Source organism: Mercenaria mercenaria, chromosome 16 (genome assembly GCF_021730395.1).
Source record: "Mercenaria mercenaria strain notata chromosome 16, MADL_Memer_1, whole genome shotgun sequence".
NCBI classification, from domain to species: domain Eukaryota; kingdom Metazoa; phylum Mollusca; class Bivalvia; order Venerida; family Veneridae; genus Mercenaria; species Mercenaria mercenaria.
In genome coordinates, this window is record NC_069376.1 from 64308041 (window position 1) to 64326870 (window position 18830).

Consider the following 18830-nt stretch of genomic DNA (forward strand, 5'->3'; position numbering starts at 1 on the left):
AGTAAGTTTAAGGAGTATCACATAATTATCATGCAAAACAATGATTACTTGTGGTGAGACTTTGATTTAAGAAATGAAGTCACAGTTTAGTAGTTTCAATTAACCCTTATCATGCTGAAGACGACTGATTCTGCCTTTGTGACCAGTGTAGATCTTAATCAGCACTTCTTGCCATTCAGTTAGTATCTTTTGGTAAGCACCCCTTTTAACAGTTAATGGAACTATCCAAATTAAAAGATGGACAAGTTCATTACAGAAATTTAGCAAGGTAAGGGTTAAGGTATGGATTATATGGCATTGTTTTTTAGCTCACCTGAGCAATGCTCAGGTGAGTTTTTCTGATCACTCGATGTCCGGCGTCTGTCTGTCTGTCTGTCGTCTGTCCGTCAACATTTAGCTTATGTATGCGATAGAGGCTGTATTTTTCAACTGATCTTCATGAAATTTGGTCAGAATAATTACCTTGATAAAATCTAGGCCGAGTTCGAAAATGGGTCATCCGGGGTCAAAAACTAGGTCACTAGCACAAATCAAGGAAAAACCTTTTGTATGCGATAGAGGCTGTATTTTTCAACTGATCTTCATGAAATTTGGTCAGAATGATTACCTTGATGAAATCTAGGCCGAGTTCGAAAATGGGTCATCCGGGGTCAAAAACTAGGTCACTAGGTCAAATCAAGGAAAAACCTTGTGTATGCGATAGAGGCTGTATTTTTCATTTTATCTTCATGAATTTTGGTCAGAATAATTACCTTGATGAAATCTAGGCGGAGTTCGAAATTGGGTCACCCGGGATCAAAAACTAGGTCACTAGGTCAAATCAAGGAAAAACCTTGGGTATGCGATAGAGGCTGTATTTTTTTTCTGATCACTTGATGTCCGGCGTCTGTCTGTCGTCTGTCCGTCAACATTTAGTTTGTGTATGCGATAGAGGCTGTATTTTTCAACTGATCTTCATGAAATTTGGTCAGAATGATTACCTTGATGAAATCTAGGCCGAGTTCGAAAATGGGTCATCTGGGGTCAAAAACTAGGTCAAATCAAGGAAAAACCTTGTGTATGCGATAGAGGCTGTATTTTTCATTTTATCTTCATGAATTTTGGTCAGAATAATTACCTTGATGAAATCTAGGCCGAGTTCGAAAATGGGTCATCTGGGGTCAAAAACTAGGTCACTAGGTCAAATCAAGGAAAAAGCTTGTGTATGTGATAGAGGCTGTATTTTTCAATTGATCTTCATGAAATTTTGTCAGAATGATTACCTTGATGAAATCTAGGCCAGATTCGAAAATGGGTCACCCGGGATCAAAAACTAGGTCACTAGGTCAAATCAAGGAAAAACCTTGTGTATGCGATAGAGGCTGTATTTTTTCAATTGATCTTCATGAAATTTTGTCAGAATGATTACCTTGATGAAATCTAGGCCAAGTTCGAAAATGGGTCACCCGGGATCAAAAACTGGGTCACTAAGTCAAATCAAGGAAAAACCTTGTGTACGCGATAGAGGCTGTATTTTTCATTTTATCTTCATGAATTTTGGTCAGAATGATTACCTTGATGAAATCTAGGCCGAGTTTGAAAATGGGTTATCTAGGGTTAAAAAGTAGGTCACTAGGTCAAATCAAAGAAAACCCTTATGTATGCGATAGAGGCTGTATTTTTCAACTGATCTTCATGAAATTTTGTCAGAATGATAACCTTGATGAAATCTAGGCCAAGTTCGAAAATGAGTCACCCGGGGTCAAAAACTAGGTCACTAGGTCTATTCAAGGAAAAACCTTGTGTATACGATAGAGGCTGTATTTTTCATTTTATATTCATGAATTTTGGTCAGAATGATAACCATGATGAAATCTAGGCCGAGTTTGAAAATGGGTTATCTGGGGTTAAAAAGTAGGTCACTAGGTCAAATCAAAGAAAACCCTTGTTTATGCGATAGTGGCTGTATTTTTCAACTGATCTTCATGAAATTTTGTCAGAATGATAACCTTGATGAAATCTAGACCAATTGTGAAAATGGGTCATCTGGGGTCGAAAACTAGGTTGAATCAAAGAAAAACGTTTTGTATGCGATAGAGGCTGTATTTTTCAATCGAGGTTGATGAAATTTAGTCAGAATGATTACCTTGATCAAATCTAGGTCAAATTCGAATATAGGTCATCTTAGCTCAAAAACTAGGTCACTAGGTCAAATTGAAGAAAATGCTTGTTTACACTTAAGAGACCACATTTTTTATCCAATCTTAATGAAAATTGGTCAGAATATTTGTTTCCATGAAATCACTATGTCAAACATGTTTACACTGTTATGGTGTGTTTATCAGGTGAGCGACCTAGGGCCATTTTGGCCCTCTTGTTAAAGGGTATGGAAGCCATGCATATTTAAACACAACTAAGCTTTTTATTCCAAAGTGGGAAATACTGAACCACAGTTTCATAATACATTTTCAGTTTTGTCATTATTTAAGACTGACTCTCTTTTCAGGCAGCTGCCTTGTTTTTAATGGGATCAAAATTTGAGCGAGAAGGATCTCTTTATGAAGGTAAAATACACAATATTATGATTCTTTTTCAAAATTGTGAGAAAAAAATGCCGCAAATATGATTGTTTAATTATGATTTACATATACAGTAATGAAATAAGTTGATTTTCATCTTTAGTTTACTTAAAAATGTTCAAAAAAAAGTAATGATTTTATAAGCTGGCTTAATAACAAAAGCTCGTATTACCAGCTCGGCTATTGTTGTTGAAAACAACCTGTTCGGGGACTGTTCTGGGTGTCTGTTGAATGACACCTGTGACAGTGAATTATTGAGAACAGTTCAGTACTGGCTAGAATGTAAGGAATACTAGGTTAGGGTAATGCCATGACATAATTGAGATACTTTTTAGAAAAACAACATCACTAGATGATTATTTCATTGTTATCATTACAAACGAAGTATACTGTTGTGGAGGTTGTGTCTATCCATGATATAAAACCTCAAAAAGCAAAAAGTGATAAAATTCTTATTCATTTTGTCTTCAAAAGTTAAGATTCATGTATTTGTATTACATTAAAACTACCATTTTGGAAAAAAAAAAAAACATCAAATTTCATGCCCACATAATTTAATGATTTTATAGTAATATTTTAACATTTTCCCTGTTAAATTTCTAAAATGGACTGACCTATCATTCAGTTTGGGCAGTACGATTTATTATTCAAAGGGGTGTTCACTGAAAATTTACTGACTGAATAGCAAACAGTGCAGACCAAGATCAGCCTGCACGGATGTGGTCCTTGTCTGCACTGGTTGCAGAGGCAGAGTCACTTGCCACACCAGGTTAAGGTTAACAATAATTGTACATATTTCAGCTGTAAATTTCTATCGTCGTGCTATGCAACTTGTACCAGACATTGAGATGAAGATTGAATATCCAAGAAGTCCACGAGAACGACCAGAGAGTGAAAGTTCCGTAGATAGGTAAGCTACAAAACTGTACTGTGTGGAAGTTGTTTATATATGTTGTGCACACTATGCAAATCACTCCACAGACAATCCATCCTTTAAAATGTGTAGCTTCACTAAACTAGTTATATGGAGAGCTATCCTACTCAACCTGGCTTTCATGTCCACTTTCACAGCTAGGTTAAAGTTTTGATGCTCTTTCACTTTTAAAATTATCTCTGTAATAACTTGATGGATTTGCTACTCAACCTGGCTTTCATGTCCACTTTCACAGCTAGGTTAAAGTTTTGATGCTCTTTCACTTTTAAAATTATCTCTGTAATAACTTGATGGATTTGCTACTCAACCTGGCTTTCATGTCCACTTTCACAGCTAGGTTAAAGTTTTGATGCTCTTTCACTTTTAAAATTATCTCTGTAATAACTTGATGGATTTGCTTTAGATTAAAGAAATTGTTGTTCCTCATTATCACACACATCATATGACACAAGGTCTATAACTCTGGCATCAATATTTCAGGAATTATATCCCCTTTCTACACAGAATTTGATATTACTAAATCAGTTTGCATCAGACTTAAAATATTTGTTTTTAAAATGGTTCATAACTCTAGCACCAATATTTCATAAATTATGTTACCTTTCTGCTAAGAATATTAGGTTAAAGTTTTGATGCACTTTCACTGTAACCATTTTATTGAACGGATTAGATTCAGATGAAAAATAATTGGTCTACATTATCACCTATATCATGTGTGACAGGACCTATTACACTGGCAGAAATATTCTCTGAATTATGTCCCTTTTATACATAGAATTCTTGATAATCATGTAGGCATAGGAAATAGAGATCAATATAATTGCACCTTTACTAATCCTACCAGGTGTTCTGTATTACAAAAGTGGATCTATTGTGACATTTTGATACAAGCAAAACTGTATTATCTGCACTATTATTTACCTACTGGTACTTCGTTTTATTATTGGCTTGTTAAAAGTTAATTTTTTACCATATGTAAGTTGACAGAATCATAGGAACCATGTCTTGAGGGGTAAATCAAACACAAATGAATAAATCCTTAATGATTTTGTTGTGCAAAAAAGTATGATATTGTGTCATAAACAGTTTTCATTTTCCACTCAATTGTGTAATTGCAAGGGAAGTAAACTAATAGATCTCTACTTGTAAGTACTAGCCCAAGGCAAGAGTTGTCATTCTTTGTGGATCACAACTTTAAATTAAAAAATAAAACTTCTGTTATTGATATTAACAAAACTATCATAAACTTCACATTTGTGAAATCATTTTTGGTTATTTCAAGGACTTGGAAATTAATTTCTAGACTTTATTTAATGTAATTCTATCACTGAAAATTTTAAGGCCTATCTCTAGATAATGTTTTTAGCTCATCTGAGCCAAAGGTTCATGGTGAGCTTTTGTGACCGCTCAATGGCTATCGTCAGTCGTATGTCGTCCGTCTGTCAACATTTTCTAAAAAAATCTTCTTGAAAACCACTGGGCAGAATTGCACCAGACTTCACAGGAATGATCCTTGGGTGGTCCTCTTTCAAAATTGTTCAAAGAATTTAATTCCATACAGAACTTTGGTTGCCAGGGCAACCAAAAGGAAAAACTTTAAAAGTCTTCTTGTCCAAAACCGCAAAGCGTAGAGCCTTGATATTTGGCGTGTGACATCATCTAATGCTCCTCTATCAAAATTTTTCAAATTGTGCCACAGGGATGAAAAGAGGCCCCGCCCCAGGGGTCACAAGTTTTACATAGACTTATGTAGTAAAAAACTTTAAAAATCTTCTTGTCTAAAACCACAAGACCTAGGCCTTTGATATTTTGTATGTAGCATAACCTTATGGTCATCTACCAAAGTTGTTCAAATTATGCCCCTGGGGTGAAAAGAGGCCCTGCCCCGGGGGTCTCAAGTTTTACATAGACATATTGGAAAAAACTTTAAAAAATCTTCTTGCTTGAAAATGCAAGGCCTAGACGTTTGGTATTAGGTATGTTGCCTTTCCTAGTGTTTCTCTACTGAATTTGTTCAAATTATGTCCCAAGGGTGAAAAGAGGCTCTGCCCTTGGGGAACCAACTTTAACATAGACTTGTATAGGAAAAAAAATCTTCTTGTCTGAAAGTTCAAGGCCTAGGCCGTTGATATATGATATATAGCATTGCCTAGTAGATTTCTAAAAAGATTGTTAAAATTATGCCCCTGGGGTGAAAAGAGGCCCCGCTGTTATATGGGTTATACAGGAATAAATACTGGAAAAATTATCAGATCATATTACCTTGACTGTTTAATTATAATTACCTGATGACCCCCAAGCGATTAGGAATCACTTGACTGTGACCTTGACCTACTGACCTACTTCCTTGTTATTTAAGATGCAGCCTTGAAATTTGGATGACATGTACAGTTTTGCACACCGATCTTAAAACAGACTTTCAGTTACTAAGAATGTGACCTACTTATCTACCTTCCTAATATTTTAGCATATGTTTGCCATTTGAAACGAGGCTCATATTACTCAGGTGAGCGATCCAGGGTCATTATGACCCTCTTGTTACGCTTTTTGTTCTATCTCTTGTTATAACTGAATGGATTTAATTCATATAACCATAATTTCTTTATTTACAGTCCAAATAATTATGCATATTGTCATGCTGACTTCATGTACCAATGAAGTCAAAATAACATTATGTACTAGTTAAGTCAAAATAACATTATGTACCAGTAAAGTCATTATAAGGTCATACACCAGTAAAGTTGTAATAACATTATGTACCAGTGAAATCATTATAAGGTCATACACCAGTAAAGTTGTAATAACATCATGTACCAGTGAAATCATTATAAGGTCATACACCAGTAAAGTTGTAATAACATCATGTACCAGTGAAGTCATTATAAGGTCATACACCAGTAAAGTTGTAATAACATTATGTACCAGTGAAGTCATTATAAGGTCATACACCAGTAAAGTTGTAATAACATTATGTACCAGTGAAGTCATTATAAGGTCATACACCAGTAAAGTTGTAATAACATTATGTACCAGTAAAGTCATTATAAGGTCATACACCAGTAAAGTTGTAATAACATTATGTACCAGTGAAATCATTATAAGGTCATACACCAGTAAAGTTGTAATAACATCATGTACCAGTAAAGTCATAATAACATCGTGAACCAGTCAGGTCATAATAACACCATGGACCAGTAACGTCATAATAACACCATGGACCAGTCAAGTCATATTATCATTGTGCACCAGTCAAGTCATAATAATATCATGGACCAGTCAAGTCATAATAATACCATGGACCAGTAAAGTCATAATAACACCATAGACCAGTCAAGTCATAATAATAGCATGGACTAATAAAGTCATAATAACACCATGGACCAGTCAAGTCATAATAATAGCATGGACCTCATTATTACACCATGGACCAGTAAAGTCATAATAACACCTTGGCCCAGTCAAGTCATAATAACACCATGGACCAAGAAAGTCAAAATAACACCATGGACCAGTAAAGTCATAATAACACCATGGACCAGTAAAGTCATAATAACACCATGGACCAGTAAAAGTCATAATAACACCATGGACCAGTAAAGTCATAATAACACCATGGACCAGTAAAGTTGTAATATATCTTATATAACTATATCTTATTTTATAATCTGTTTTATAATATAAAATTTAAGGTATGACCCACCTAATGGTGAATATTTTAAATTTTCAAAACAGTGTTACAGCAATATAATGTATCCAGTGAGAGACTTGTATGCAAAATTTAAGCAACTTTTACCATGCCGTTTTTTTTTTATAGATTTTGTATAATGCAATGCCATGATATTTCCTCAAGCTCAAGTAGAGACAAAGTTCAAAGTGATGGCCACTGTCCAAAACATTTGCAGAGAATTCAGTTTACCATCAATCTTGATAAAAGAAAGTTCAAACTATTGGTAAACAATTATAAAATACAAAATAAAACTGTGAAAATCATTTTTTTTCTAGGGTGCCTCAAGTAAAAGGATTTAATGATACAGAATTCTAACTCCAACATTGAAAATGTATTTAAGGTCGAGTCATGTGAGACTGATATAAATTTTGCTCACTTCATTCAAAAATAACCTTGGGGCAGAAGTAAAACCTACCTACATTTCTTCCACAATATGTAATCTGAAGAGTAAAGGCAAAATAGAGAACTTTTACTGCATGTAACTCAGTATTTTTAAAGATGTCTAACTCTGCCCCCTTCTGTTTCAGCGGTAAATTCATTTTGAACAGCAAGAAATCACTTATTAAATGAAATATTTTCACTTTTGTACAATAAATCAATAATAGGTCTTGAAAAGAAGTAAAAACTTACTAGCAAAATAACGAAAAAATAATTTGGTCCTAGTTGGGCTTGAACCTATGCCCCTTGAAAAACTTGTCAAAGTAGGTTTATTGTATGAATTGAATACTCTTCAAAAGGAGGTACACTTTTACACAGGTCATACCTTAAGCAAAATAAATCCAGCTACAGGCCATCTGTTGATAATGTTGTGCACAGTGTTACACGTGTATCTTACATTACAGTTTTGATGGTGAGGATCTGGAATCTGACCTGGTAACTAGATTTCACACCTTAAGGTAGACTGAAAAGAGCAATCTGTTCGAACTGTCAGCCTATGTACAAAGTGACCTGTGAGGATTTTCCATAGATTTCATAATTGGTCACGTTATTTAGATCATCTGTTCACAGTTGACAACGTGAGTTCGATCGTCGCCTCCGTTTAGGTTACAGTACATAAAACTTCTTGTGACATCTCTAAGGTCACTTAGTTTTCATGGGATCTTATGAAAATGGGTCAGAATGTTCATCTTGGTAAATTCTAGGTCAAGTTCGAAACTGGGTCACGTGCGGCCAAAAAGTAGGTCAGAAGGTCTAAAAATAGAAAAACTTTGTGACCTCTCTAGAGGCCATATATTTCACAAGATCTTCATGAAAATTGGTCAGAACGTTCATCTTGATGATATCTAGGTCAAGTTCGAAACTGGGTCATGTGCCATCAAAAACTAGGTCAGTAGGTCAAATAATAGAAAAACCTTGTGACCTCTCTAGAGGCCATATTTTTCATGGGATCTGTATGAAAGTTGGTCTGAATGTTTATCTTGATGATATCTAGGTCAAGTTCGAAACTGGGTCAACTGCGATCAAAAGCTAGGTCAGTAGGTCTAAAAACAGAAAAGCCTTTTGACCTTTCTAGAGGCCATATTTTTCAATGGATCTTCATGAAAATTGATCTGAATGTTCATCTTGATGATATCTAGATCAAGTTCAAAACTGGGTCATGTGCGGTCAAAAGCTAGGTTAGTAGGTATAAAAATAGAAAAACCTTGTGACCTCTCTAGAGGCCATATTTTTCATGAGATCTTCATGAAAATTGGTGAGAATGTTCACCTTGATGATATCTAGGTCAAGTTTAAAACTGTGTCACGTGCCTTCAAAAACTAGGTCAAATAATAGAAAAACCTTGTGACCTCTCTAGAGGCCATATTTTCCAATGGATCTTCATGAAAATTGGTCAGAATTTTTATCTTGATGATATCTAGGTCAAGTTCAAAACTGGGTCACATGAGCTCAAAAACTGGGTCACTATGTTAAATAATAGGAAAAACGGCGTCATACTCAGTTCAAAACTGGGTTATGTGGGGACAGGTGAGCGATTCAGGACCATCATGGTCCCCTTGTTCATACATGTGAAGAACTTGGCAGTTATTTGCAGAAAAAAGTTTGTAGGCCTACTGGTACAGAATCCAGGAACGCTGGTTAGGTTAACTGCCCGCCTTTACATAACTGAAATACTGTTGACAAAATAGTGTTAAACCAAGAACAAAATTATCTGGACTGTAAACATTAAATTGTGATACTCGTGTAAAGTTTGTTTTCATTTATCTTGTCATTATTTCTTGTAGTATACTTGATCCTTATTTGTAAGTACTAATGTCAAGAAATTTCAAGTGCAAAAATATCCTTGTAAAACGGTACTGCTCTATTCTTGAAATCTAACAATTTTTTTGAGATTGAACCCTTTTGTATCAATACGAAGTAACTCTTGAAATTAAGACAGCCTGAATTCATGCTAATTGTATCTAATATGTAAAAAGATTAATGTTGTTATTTCATGAAATAACAAACTGGAACAGGCTTTTAAATGCATCTGATTTCCTGGTTATTTTATAACTCTGCTGTACTATATAGCTTACATTCCATACACAAACTGAAAATCCTGCTCAATGTAGTCTAAACTTTGTCTGATGGCTGCCCTGTGAAAGGGGTTCCTCTGTAACAGTAAAATACAAGTAATTTAAGATTATGTCATCTTGAAAAAGTGGTTCAGATTTTCAGCATTGTGAGATCATTTCATATGTTGTTTATTTCAGGCCTGTCACATATCTGCTCTACCAGTGGAAGTGCTGATTTATATCTTCAAATGGGTTGTGTCCTCACAGCTTGACATGAAATCATTGGAGAGTATTTCTGCGGTATGTCATTTAAAGGCAATGTCTTCTTATGAAGTGAACAGGGCCTCTGCATTGTTTATTGTCTGATTCATCATGGTTGCCATGAAGTATGGTAAATCAGAAGATAAATACTGGAAAGGGATTGTTTGTTTTCATTCTAACATGCTGTAAAAAAAAACTGATCATTCATCCCAGTTGTACCAAACTGAATCTCATGCAGCTATTTTACTCCATAACTGCCATGATTTTCTCTGGTCAGTGACAGGAATGGGGCACCCGTGTCCTGCAGATACACATCTAGTTTGATACACACCTAGTTTGATACACATCTAGTTTATTTCTATGAATTTATTGCCATCTTGATCGTGAAACATTGCACTCTGTTACCTAAAACTGGAAGAAAATCAGTTTCTGAAAAAGTACACAATTATTCTAGAATGTTATTACCCGTAACATACTAGTGACCTATATTCAATATTGATTAGTTTGAATTTTCAACCAGGACTGCTTACATTTGAGGAATGGTGTATAAAATGTTGCTGACAATGTAAATCTTATGTTGCTGATAAATGGTTTCCTGCATAACTGCACTAAAAAGTGGAAAATGATTATGAAATGGATGGAGGGGCTGAGGGAAGTGAAGAAAGCCCTTATACAGCAATTTTTATACGCCCGTCTCAGAAAGAGCGGGGCGTATTATGTGAACACCCTTGGCCAGCGGCGTCCAAAGCATGTCTGCTCTCTAAGTCGAACAGTTTTCATCAGATCTTCACCAAACTTGCTAACAATAGTATCTCGACCAAGTTCGATAACCAGCCAATCACCCAAGGCACTCTTGGATTATGCCCCTTGAATAAGGCCAAGTTTGATGACGAGCGTATTTTGTGACAGTCTGGCACCCTTGTTTTCCTTATGTTTGGTACCAGACTTGTGAATGGTTCACATAAGCTTTCAGATGTCTTCACAGACCAGTTGAAATCATTTAGTTCAAAGAAAACAAACAAGTATTTTTTCTGTTGTAGGTATGTCGAGGTTTCTATCTATGTGCCAGGGATGAAGAACTATGGAGGCTTGCCTGTCTCAGGTATGTCTAAATTTGAATTGCATGTCTTGAAATGTTTGGCTGTCAGTTACTTACAGTAATGAAAATAACAAACATTTCAGCGAGTTCCCTCCATGAAACCAGCCAGCCTTTGTTGTGACTTTCCTGTTTGCTTAAATTCGAGCCTTTAACGCTGTAAACAGGATTGGTAATGATACACTTGCCACTTGAGAAAACTGATTCAAACTGGGCGAGGGGCCCAGCTACACTCCTTCATAAGCCATCAGTACTGGTTTAATTTTCCAAAAAGTGTGAGTTATTCATGTAGCATAAAGTAACTGTAATAATTGTGCAAAAATGAATAAGTAAAACACATTAAAACATTGCCGTGTTCCATTCTGCCAATTGTTACATTTACAAAATAATATTGTTAAGTGTTACAATTTTCAGGGTGTGGGGTTCCAACACTGGGAAGGTGAAAAAATACAGTTTGTGGAGAAACATGTACATAGAGCGTCCACATCTTCAGTTTGTTGGTATTTATGTTTCATTTCTTTATTGTTGAGATGAAATTTTATAATTTTTTAATCTGAAGCAAATCTCTCAGTCTATACATGAAAATGTTTGAGAATTAAATGCTAATTTTTGTGCGTTTATATGGGTATAAACCACATTGGGAGTTTTTTCAGGTCATCTAGTCACATCAGTACATATGTATGGATAGTTCCCCCCCCCCCAAAAAAAAGAAGTGAAAAGTTTGAAAACAGCTAAAAAACTGTTTTCGTATTTCTGAAATTTCAAAACACCTACTGTAAAATCAGGTATTTCCACAATGCTTAAAGTTGTCAAGATTTGAAATTGGCAATGGTGAGCTTGGTAGAATACTTGTGGTATATGACCAACTTGTTAAATGTATTGTTTATGTCATTCATAGTATTTTCACAGTTATCATGAAGACAGATAGTTTAAATAACAAAACAGTGAATAAACAAATATAACAAAAATAAATCCCTTTAAAAATTTTCTGATTTAATTTTATAGAATGTTATGTTTTAAATTCAGGATGTTACATCAGCAAGATGTCATATGTCCGACAGGGAGAGAAAAGTTTGGACGGATTTTACAGTCCCTGGCATAACATAGAGTATTACCGATACATACGATTCTTTTCTGAAGGTAAGTTAAGCTTAACTAATGTAGGAGAATGGTCAAGGTATGCTTTCGAATATATTTCAGGTTAAGACATAAGGAAGAAATTTTATACTGGGCAACTTTAAGAAACACAGATTGTTTTGCCTTTTATAAAAAAAAAAATCAATGAACCAGCATTTAACCATAATATGCTTAAATTTTCCTATACATCTTGTCATAATTAGAAGAAATGAATCTTACATATTTACAAATTGATCACAATTTCAGGTAAAGTGCTGATGATGACAAGCCCTGAGGACCCACTTGTGACGTTGCCTAAGTTTAAATACTCACATGTGACGATACCTGGCATGATGAAAGGTGTCTATAAACTCTCAGGGAATAGAGTAAGCTATCTTTGATATATACAAAAGTCTGAATGTGGAATAGAGTAAACTTCCTTTGATATACAGAAAACCAGTCTGAAAACTTCAGCATCTGATTGGTTGCTTGTCAAACACAGTTTTAAAATTGTCCAATGGCAAGTTTATATTGTGAGACTGGTCTCAAAGGCTTGAAGCCTGGTGAAACTGTAGCTATAAAACCTTTATGGACATACCTGATACTTTTTGATAGAATTATCAAACCAATTAGCTCTGTCAGCCGAGGATAGCATTATCAATTCAGAGGTTATTTGTTGAATGTCTTGGAAGATGCTTAATTAACTCTGCCCAAGTTTTAATACACACTTGTAATATTTTGTAGTTAAGAACATGACTGCAGATTAAAATTTGGCATACATGTATGTTAATTTTGTTCATATGATTTGGATATATATGACTTTACAACTGTGATCATTATCATTATCAGATAGTCAGTAAACTTAACCAAGGGCCAAAAGTATCATAGTTATATTGTAAAAAATGTGGTGTAATTATTTTATTTCCAGTCTTCAGGTAGGCTTTATAGTATGTATGAAAATGTTACAGGTTACTGGAGTATTAAAGCGAGTACAAACCAGTGAGAACACAGCTAACTACAAGAATAAACGAAACAAAAACCAGAAAACACAGTACGAGGTGCAGCAAACTTTCCATATTGTAAGTGTTTCATTGCTTAGATACATTGGAAAAGTTTTATACCAATCTGTAAGGTATGGCCTTTAGTACAAAAGGATACACATTCATCACTGTTCTAAGACCACATTACCTTTTGCAAGCATAGACCACCAGACTGCCTTTAAGACCACTATTTTTGTGCCAGATCCCCTTTCCACCCCCCCCCCTCCACCACAGTTTATTTTGGAGAGTGGGAGCATTTTGTTTGCCCTTGTCTTTCCATCTGTTCAACTAAATTTGTGTTATAAATATCTCAAAAAGTATATGACCTTCAGTCATCAAACCTTACATGGTTGTTATTTAGCATATAGAGTTATGCGCCTTGTATTTTTAGCTCACCTGTCACGTAGGGACAGAGTGAGCTTTTGTGATCACCCTTCGTCTGTCTTCAGTCCATCCGTCCACAATTCCCTTGTAAACACGATAGAGACCACATTTTGTATTTGATTTTAATCAAACTTGCACACGACTTGTATGGGCATAATATCTTGGTTCGTTTCAAAACCTGGCCAGATCCCACCATGGGTTTCTGAATTATGGCCCCAAAATTTGCTATTTTGGCTTGTGAACACGATAGAGACAACATTTTGCAATCAACTTTAATCAAACTTGCACACAACTTGTATTGGCATAATATCTCGGTTCTTTTTGAAATCTGGCTGGATCCCATCACAGGTTTCAGAGTTAAGGCCCCTTAAAAGGCCAAAATTTGCTATTTTTTGCTTGTGAACAGGATAAAGACAACATTTTGCAATCAACTTTAATCAGACTTGCACACAACTTGTATTGGCATAATATCTTAGTTACTTTCGAAAACTGGCCAGATCCCATCATGGGTTCCAGAGTTATGGCCCCTTAAAGAGCCAAAATTTGATATTTTTGGCTTGTGCAGTCATATAGAGACTTCATTTATGGTTTGCTTTGATACAAACTTGCAAAATATCTTCAACAACAATAAATTTTGGATTCCTTGATGAATCTGTCCGATCCAGTCATAGGTTCTGGAGTTATTTTATATCTAATCAAAATGAATTTGTATCAATAAGTACTTATAGGACTCATTTGAAATTTCATTCTTATCATTAGTTGGACTCAGACAATCAGGGTAGATAACTGTGGACTGATTTTATGTCAAATTACCTCCCTTTATTTCAAATTAATATGGGTATATCTCCGTAACTAATGAAGATACTGATCTGAAATTTCATTTATGCCATCAGATTGACTTGGACAATCAGTGAAGTTACATATTGACTGAATTTATGACAAATTTCCTCCCTTTATCTTTTATGTAAATGAATATACCTAGCAGCTTCTAATGAGACTGGTTTGAAACATTATTTATGTCTTCCATGGTAAGAAATTTCTACTTTTACTTACTTTTCTAATATATTGTTGTAAAGGCTTGTACTCTGTATCTTTACATGCATATACCGATGCATGATTACCTCCCCTGATTTTAATAAAAATGGATTTATCTCACTAAGTATTTATAGGACTTATTTGAAATTTCATTATTGTCATTAGTTGGACTGAGACAATCAGGGTAGATAACTATGGACTGGTTTTATGTCAGATTACCTCCCTTTGATTCAAATTAAAATGGGTGTATCTCAGTAACCAGTGAAGATACTGATTTGAAATGTCATTTATGCCATCAGGTGGACTTGGACAATCAGGGTAGATAACTTTTGACTGAATTTATGACAAATTACCTCCCTTCATTTTATGTAAATGAATATACCTAACAGCATCTAATGAGATTGGTTTTAAATGTTATTTAAGTCTTCCAGGTTAAGGAATAGTCATGCTAGTACAAAAATGCAGCATTTGAGCCAAGGACCCTCAAACTTGGTATGGAGATTGGCTATGACTAGTATGTGACCCATAGGTCAAAAGGGACTGTTGCAAGAAAATATTTATCCTGATGATATTTTAAGTGTATGCCTATGTGATTTATGTCAAAACTTGATCTTATCATTAAGAGCAATGGTACTCAGGTGAGCGATATAGGGCCATCATGGCCCTCTTGTAATTGGAATTTCACACAGCCAGACCAGAGTTGTGGCCCTTGACTTGCTCAAAAATATGCATACAGTGACAGGAGGGGGCACCAGTGTCCTATGGACACACATCTTGTTATATACCTATATCTACAGTATATTTTGAACAGAAGAATATAGTACACCTGCAAAAAATACTACTTTCTGGTTCTCCCAAGTGTGGTCTTAATATAGAAGTTAGAAGACTGTATTTGCATATTAAGATGATGAAAGTTGTCAAAGCTGTTTATCTTCCAGCTGTTTGATATTTATGCCTTTGTTAGTCCCACTCTCAGATTTCCTCTAGAGTCAAAAATAAATTGGAAGCAAAGTGTAATGCTTTCCTTCTCAGTTAAATAAATTTGGTTGAAGTTGTAAAGTCATGAAGTTCTACTTATTGTAAGCTTGAAGCAGCCTCCTTGGCCAAGTGGTTACGGTTGTTATTCATCACAAATTTTAAACTTAGAATCACTTACCTTTCCCTGCTGTGGGTTTGAAACATTGCTTGGTATAATTATACAATACTTCCTTGTGAGGAAGTCATTCAGTTGGCTTATGAAATGTCAGTGGTTCCACCCTGGTGCCTGTCAATGGCTGTCCTAACTCAAACAAAAGCTGGAAAGTAGCTGTATGACCTATGATTGTGTCAATGTGATGTTAAACCTAGCATGTGCATATCATTTTCGGATGCAGATATATTTTTTTTTTCAATTTACAGAAGTCTTTAAACTAGTTATGTCTCCCACCACACAGTGGAGACATACTGATTTACTCCAGTCTGTCTGTGTGTCCGTGTGTCTGTGTGTGTGTCTGTCACAAAGCTTGTCCGCACTCTTAAGTCGAACATTTCTCATCTGATTTTCACCAAACTTGAACAAAATGTGTTTGACCATAAGACCTCGGCCAAGTTTGATAACTAGCCAAATCGGTCCAGGCGTCTTGGAGTTATGGCCCTTGAATTACCAAAAATCGGTCTTTTTACTCTTGTCCGCACTCTAATTCGAATATTTCTCATCCAATCTTCACCAAACTTAAACAGAATGTGTTTGACCATGAGACCTTGGCCAAGTTCGATAACTAGCCAAATCGATCCAGGCATTTTGGAGTTACGGCCCTTGAATTATCGAAAAATTGGCCTTTTTAATCATGTCCGCACTCTTAATCAAAGATTTCTCATCAGATCTTCACCAAACTTGAACAAAATGTGTTTGACCATGAGACCTCGGCCAAGTTCGATAACTAGCCAAACAGTCCAGGCATTTTTGAGTTACGGCCCTTGAATTATTGAAAAATCGGCCTTTTTACTCTTGTCCGCACTCTTAAGTTGAACATTTCTCATCCGATCTTCACCAAACTTGAACAAAATGTGTTTGACCATGAGACCTCGGCCAAGTTCGATAACTAGCCAAATCGGTCCAGGCATTTTAGAGTTACAGCCCTTGAATTACAGAAAAAATCCGTCTGTTTACTCTTGTCCGCTCTCTTAAGTTGAACATTTCTCATCCGATCTTCACCAAACTTGAACAAAATGTGTTTACCTTACCCAGGTTCGATAACTAGCCAAATCCGCCCAGGCACTTTTGATTTATGGCCCTTGAATTACTGATTGGATCCACTCATCCAGACCATCTAATTGGATCCACTCGTCTAAAACATCTAGAGAAACTAACATTTTTCATAGGGGCGGTTGTGGGAGACATGCGCTTTTCTCAAAAGCATCTCTAGTTGCCATTATTTTACAAAGATTATATTATTCTAGTGAAGACTGTTATTGAGGTCACCCTATTGTCAAACAACAATCCTTATTTATTCCATACCCACATTGTTATATAATCCGCCTTTGTTGTAATGTGATCTACCTTTATTGTTATATAATCTACTGGTACAAACATTGTTAAATGGAAAAGTGATAACAGTGAGATATTTTGGATCAGTATTGTTTCTGCCCATTATCTATGCAGAATGGTTAATTTTTCAAAATTAATTAGCTTGTATCAGCATGGTATTTCAATTAAAAAATGAGTTATTAATGAGGACACCTGAAACTTTTCAATGCACCTAGTTCCATAGAGTGAGTGAGTTTTCTTTACATTTCAGGAGCTTGAAATCCAGAATGTAGGTAAGAGGAATGGCTGTAAGTTGTCATGGGTTCACTACTCTGTCAGGACATTTTATAAGTAAGTTTGCTACGTCATAGTGCACATGTATAGGTGGTTACTGATTTTCCCATATTTATCTCCCTTGAAAAACTGGCAGCCATTTTGGGGTCCAAAATACTAGATATCTGATAGACACAATTTACAAATTCAGTAAAAGAAATAGTAAAAGTGTAAGGATATTTGTCACAATCCTTCACACAAGAAAAGATTTTTTCAGTAAAAAAGATTCCACGGAATTGAGAGAAAGTCTTATCTAACATGTAGCAGATGACCCTCAGTGTTGAAAAAGGGAGATAAGCTGTGTTAAGTGAAAAAAACATCTATTGTTCATATTTCTGTCAACATATTGTTAATGGTATAGAGGCAGAGTTTCTAACTTACAGACTGGAGGTCACATGGTAGAATCAGGTAGAGTGCTGAATTTCACTAAGGTCTCCATAATCCAACATTTAGGTGTCAGGAGCCCAGTTAACTGTCACCGAGTGTAGTGAATAGAAGTTGTAAGAACTTTGAAAGATTAATAGGCTTGGTAAAGAGATCTTTAGACAATTGAGTACCGGTCTAAATTTGAACCAAAGCAAGGCATTATCAATGTCTCAAACTGATTGAAGAAACCTTGTTTGAAATCAGTCTTCTAGCTTAATGTTTGGGACCATTTTTAGCTCACCTGTCACGAAGTGACAAGGTGAGCTATTGTGACCACTTGATGTCCGTCATCCGTCGTGCGTCGTCCATCAACAATTTCTAAAAAAATCTTCTTGAAAACCACTAGGCAAAATTACACCAAACGTCACAGAAATGATCCTTTTCAAAATTGTTCAAAGAATTGAATTCCAAGCAGAACTCGGAAAAACTTCAAAAATCCTCTTGTCCAAAACCACAGGGCCTAGGGCTTTGATATCTGGTGTGTAGCATCATCTAGTGGTCCGCTACCAGAATTGTTCAAATTATCCCCCTAAGGTCAAATATGGCCCCGCCCTGGGGGTCACATGGTTTATATAGACTTACATAGGGAAAACTTTGAAAATTTTCTTGTACAAAACCACATGGCCTAGGGCTTTGATATTTGGTATGTAGCATCATCTAGTGGTCCTCTACCAAGATTTTTCAAATTATCCCTCTAGGGTCAAATGTGGCCCCGCCCCGGGGGTCCCAAGTTTTACATAGACTAATATAGGAAAAAAAGTTTAAAAATCTTCTTGTCTGAAACCACAACACTTAGACCTTTGATATTTGGTCTGTAGCATTGTCTTATGGTCCTTAACTAAAGTTGTTCAAATTGTACCCCTTGGGTGAAAAGAGGCCCTGCCCTGGGGGTCCCAAGTTTTATATAGACTTGTATAGGAAA

At 35.6% G+C, this 18830-nt stretch overlaps 1 protein-coding gene across 1 annotated transcript in view; it reads left to right on the forward strand.

Annotated features, from left to right (window-relative positions):
* LOC123541300 (F-box only protein 9-like) overlaps window positions 1-18830 on the forward strand; it is a 53530-nt gene that overhangs the window by 24358 nt on the left and 10342 nt on the right. The window contains exons 4-14 of the mRNA XM_053525990.1: window positions 2486-2543; window positions 3360-3468; window positions 8062-8115; window positions 9252-9273; window positions 9910-10011; window positions 11013-11074; window positions 11483-11568; window positions 12095-12208; window positions 12452-12570; window positions 13153-13263; window positions 17421-17500. Of these exons, the coding sequence (XP_053381965.1) occupies window positions 2486-2543; window positions 3360-3468; window positions 8062-8115; window positions 9252-9273; window positions 9910-10011; window positions 11013-11074; window positions 11483-11568; window positions 12095-12208; window positions 12452-12570; window positions 13153-13263; window positions 17421-17500 (917 nt within the window). The remainder of the gene's footprint in view (window positions 1-2485; window positions 2544-3359; window positions 3469-8061; window positions 8116-9251; window positions 9274-9909; window positions 10012-11012; window positions 11075-11482; window positions 11569-12094; window positions 12209-12451; window positions 12571-13152; window positions 13264-17420; window positions 17501-18830) is intronic.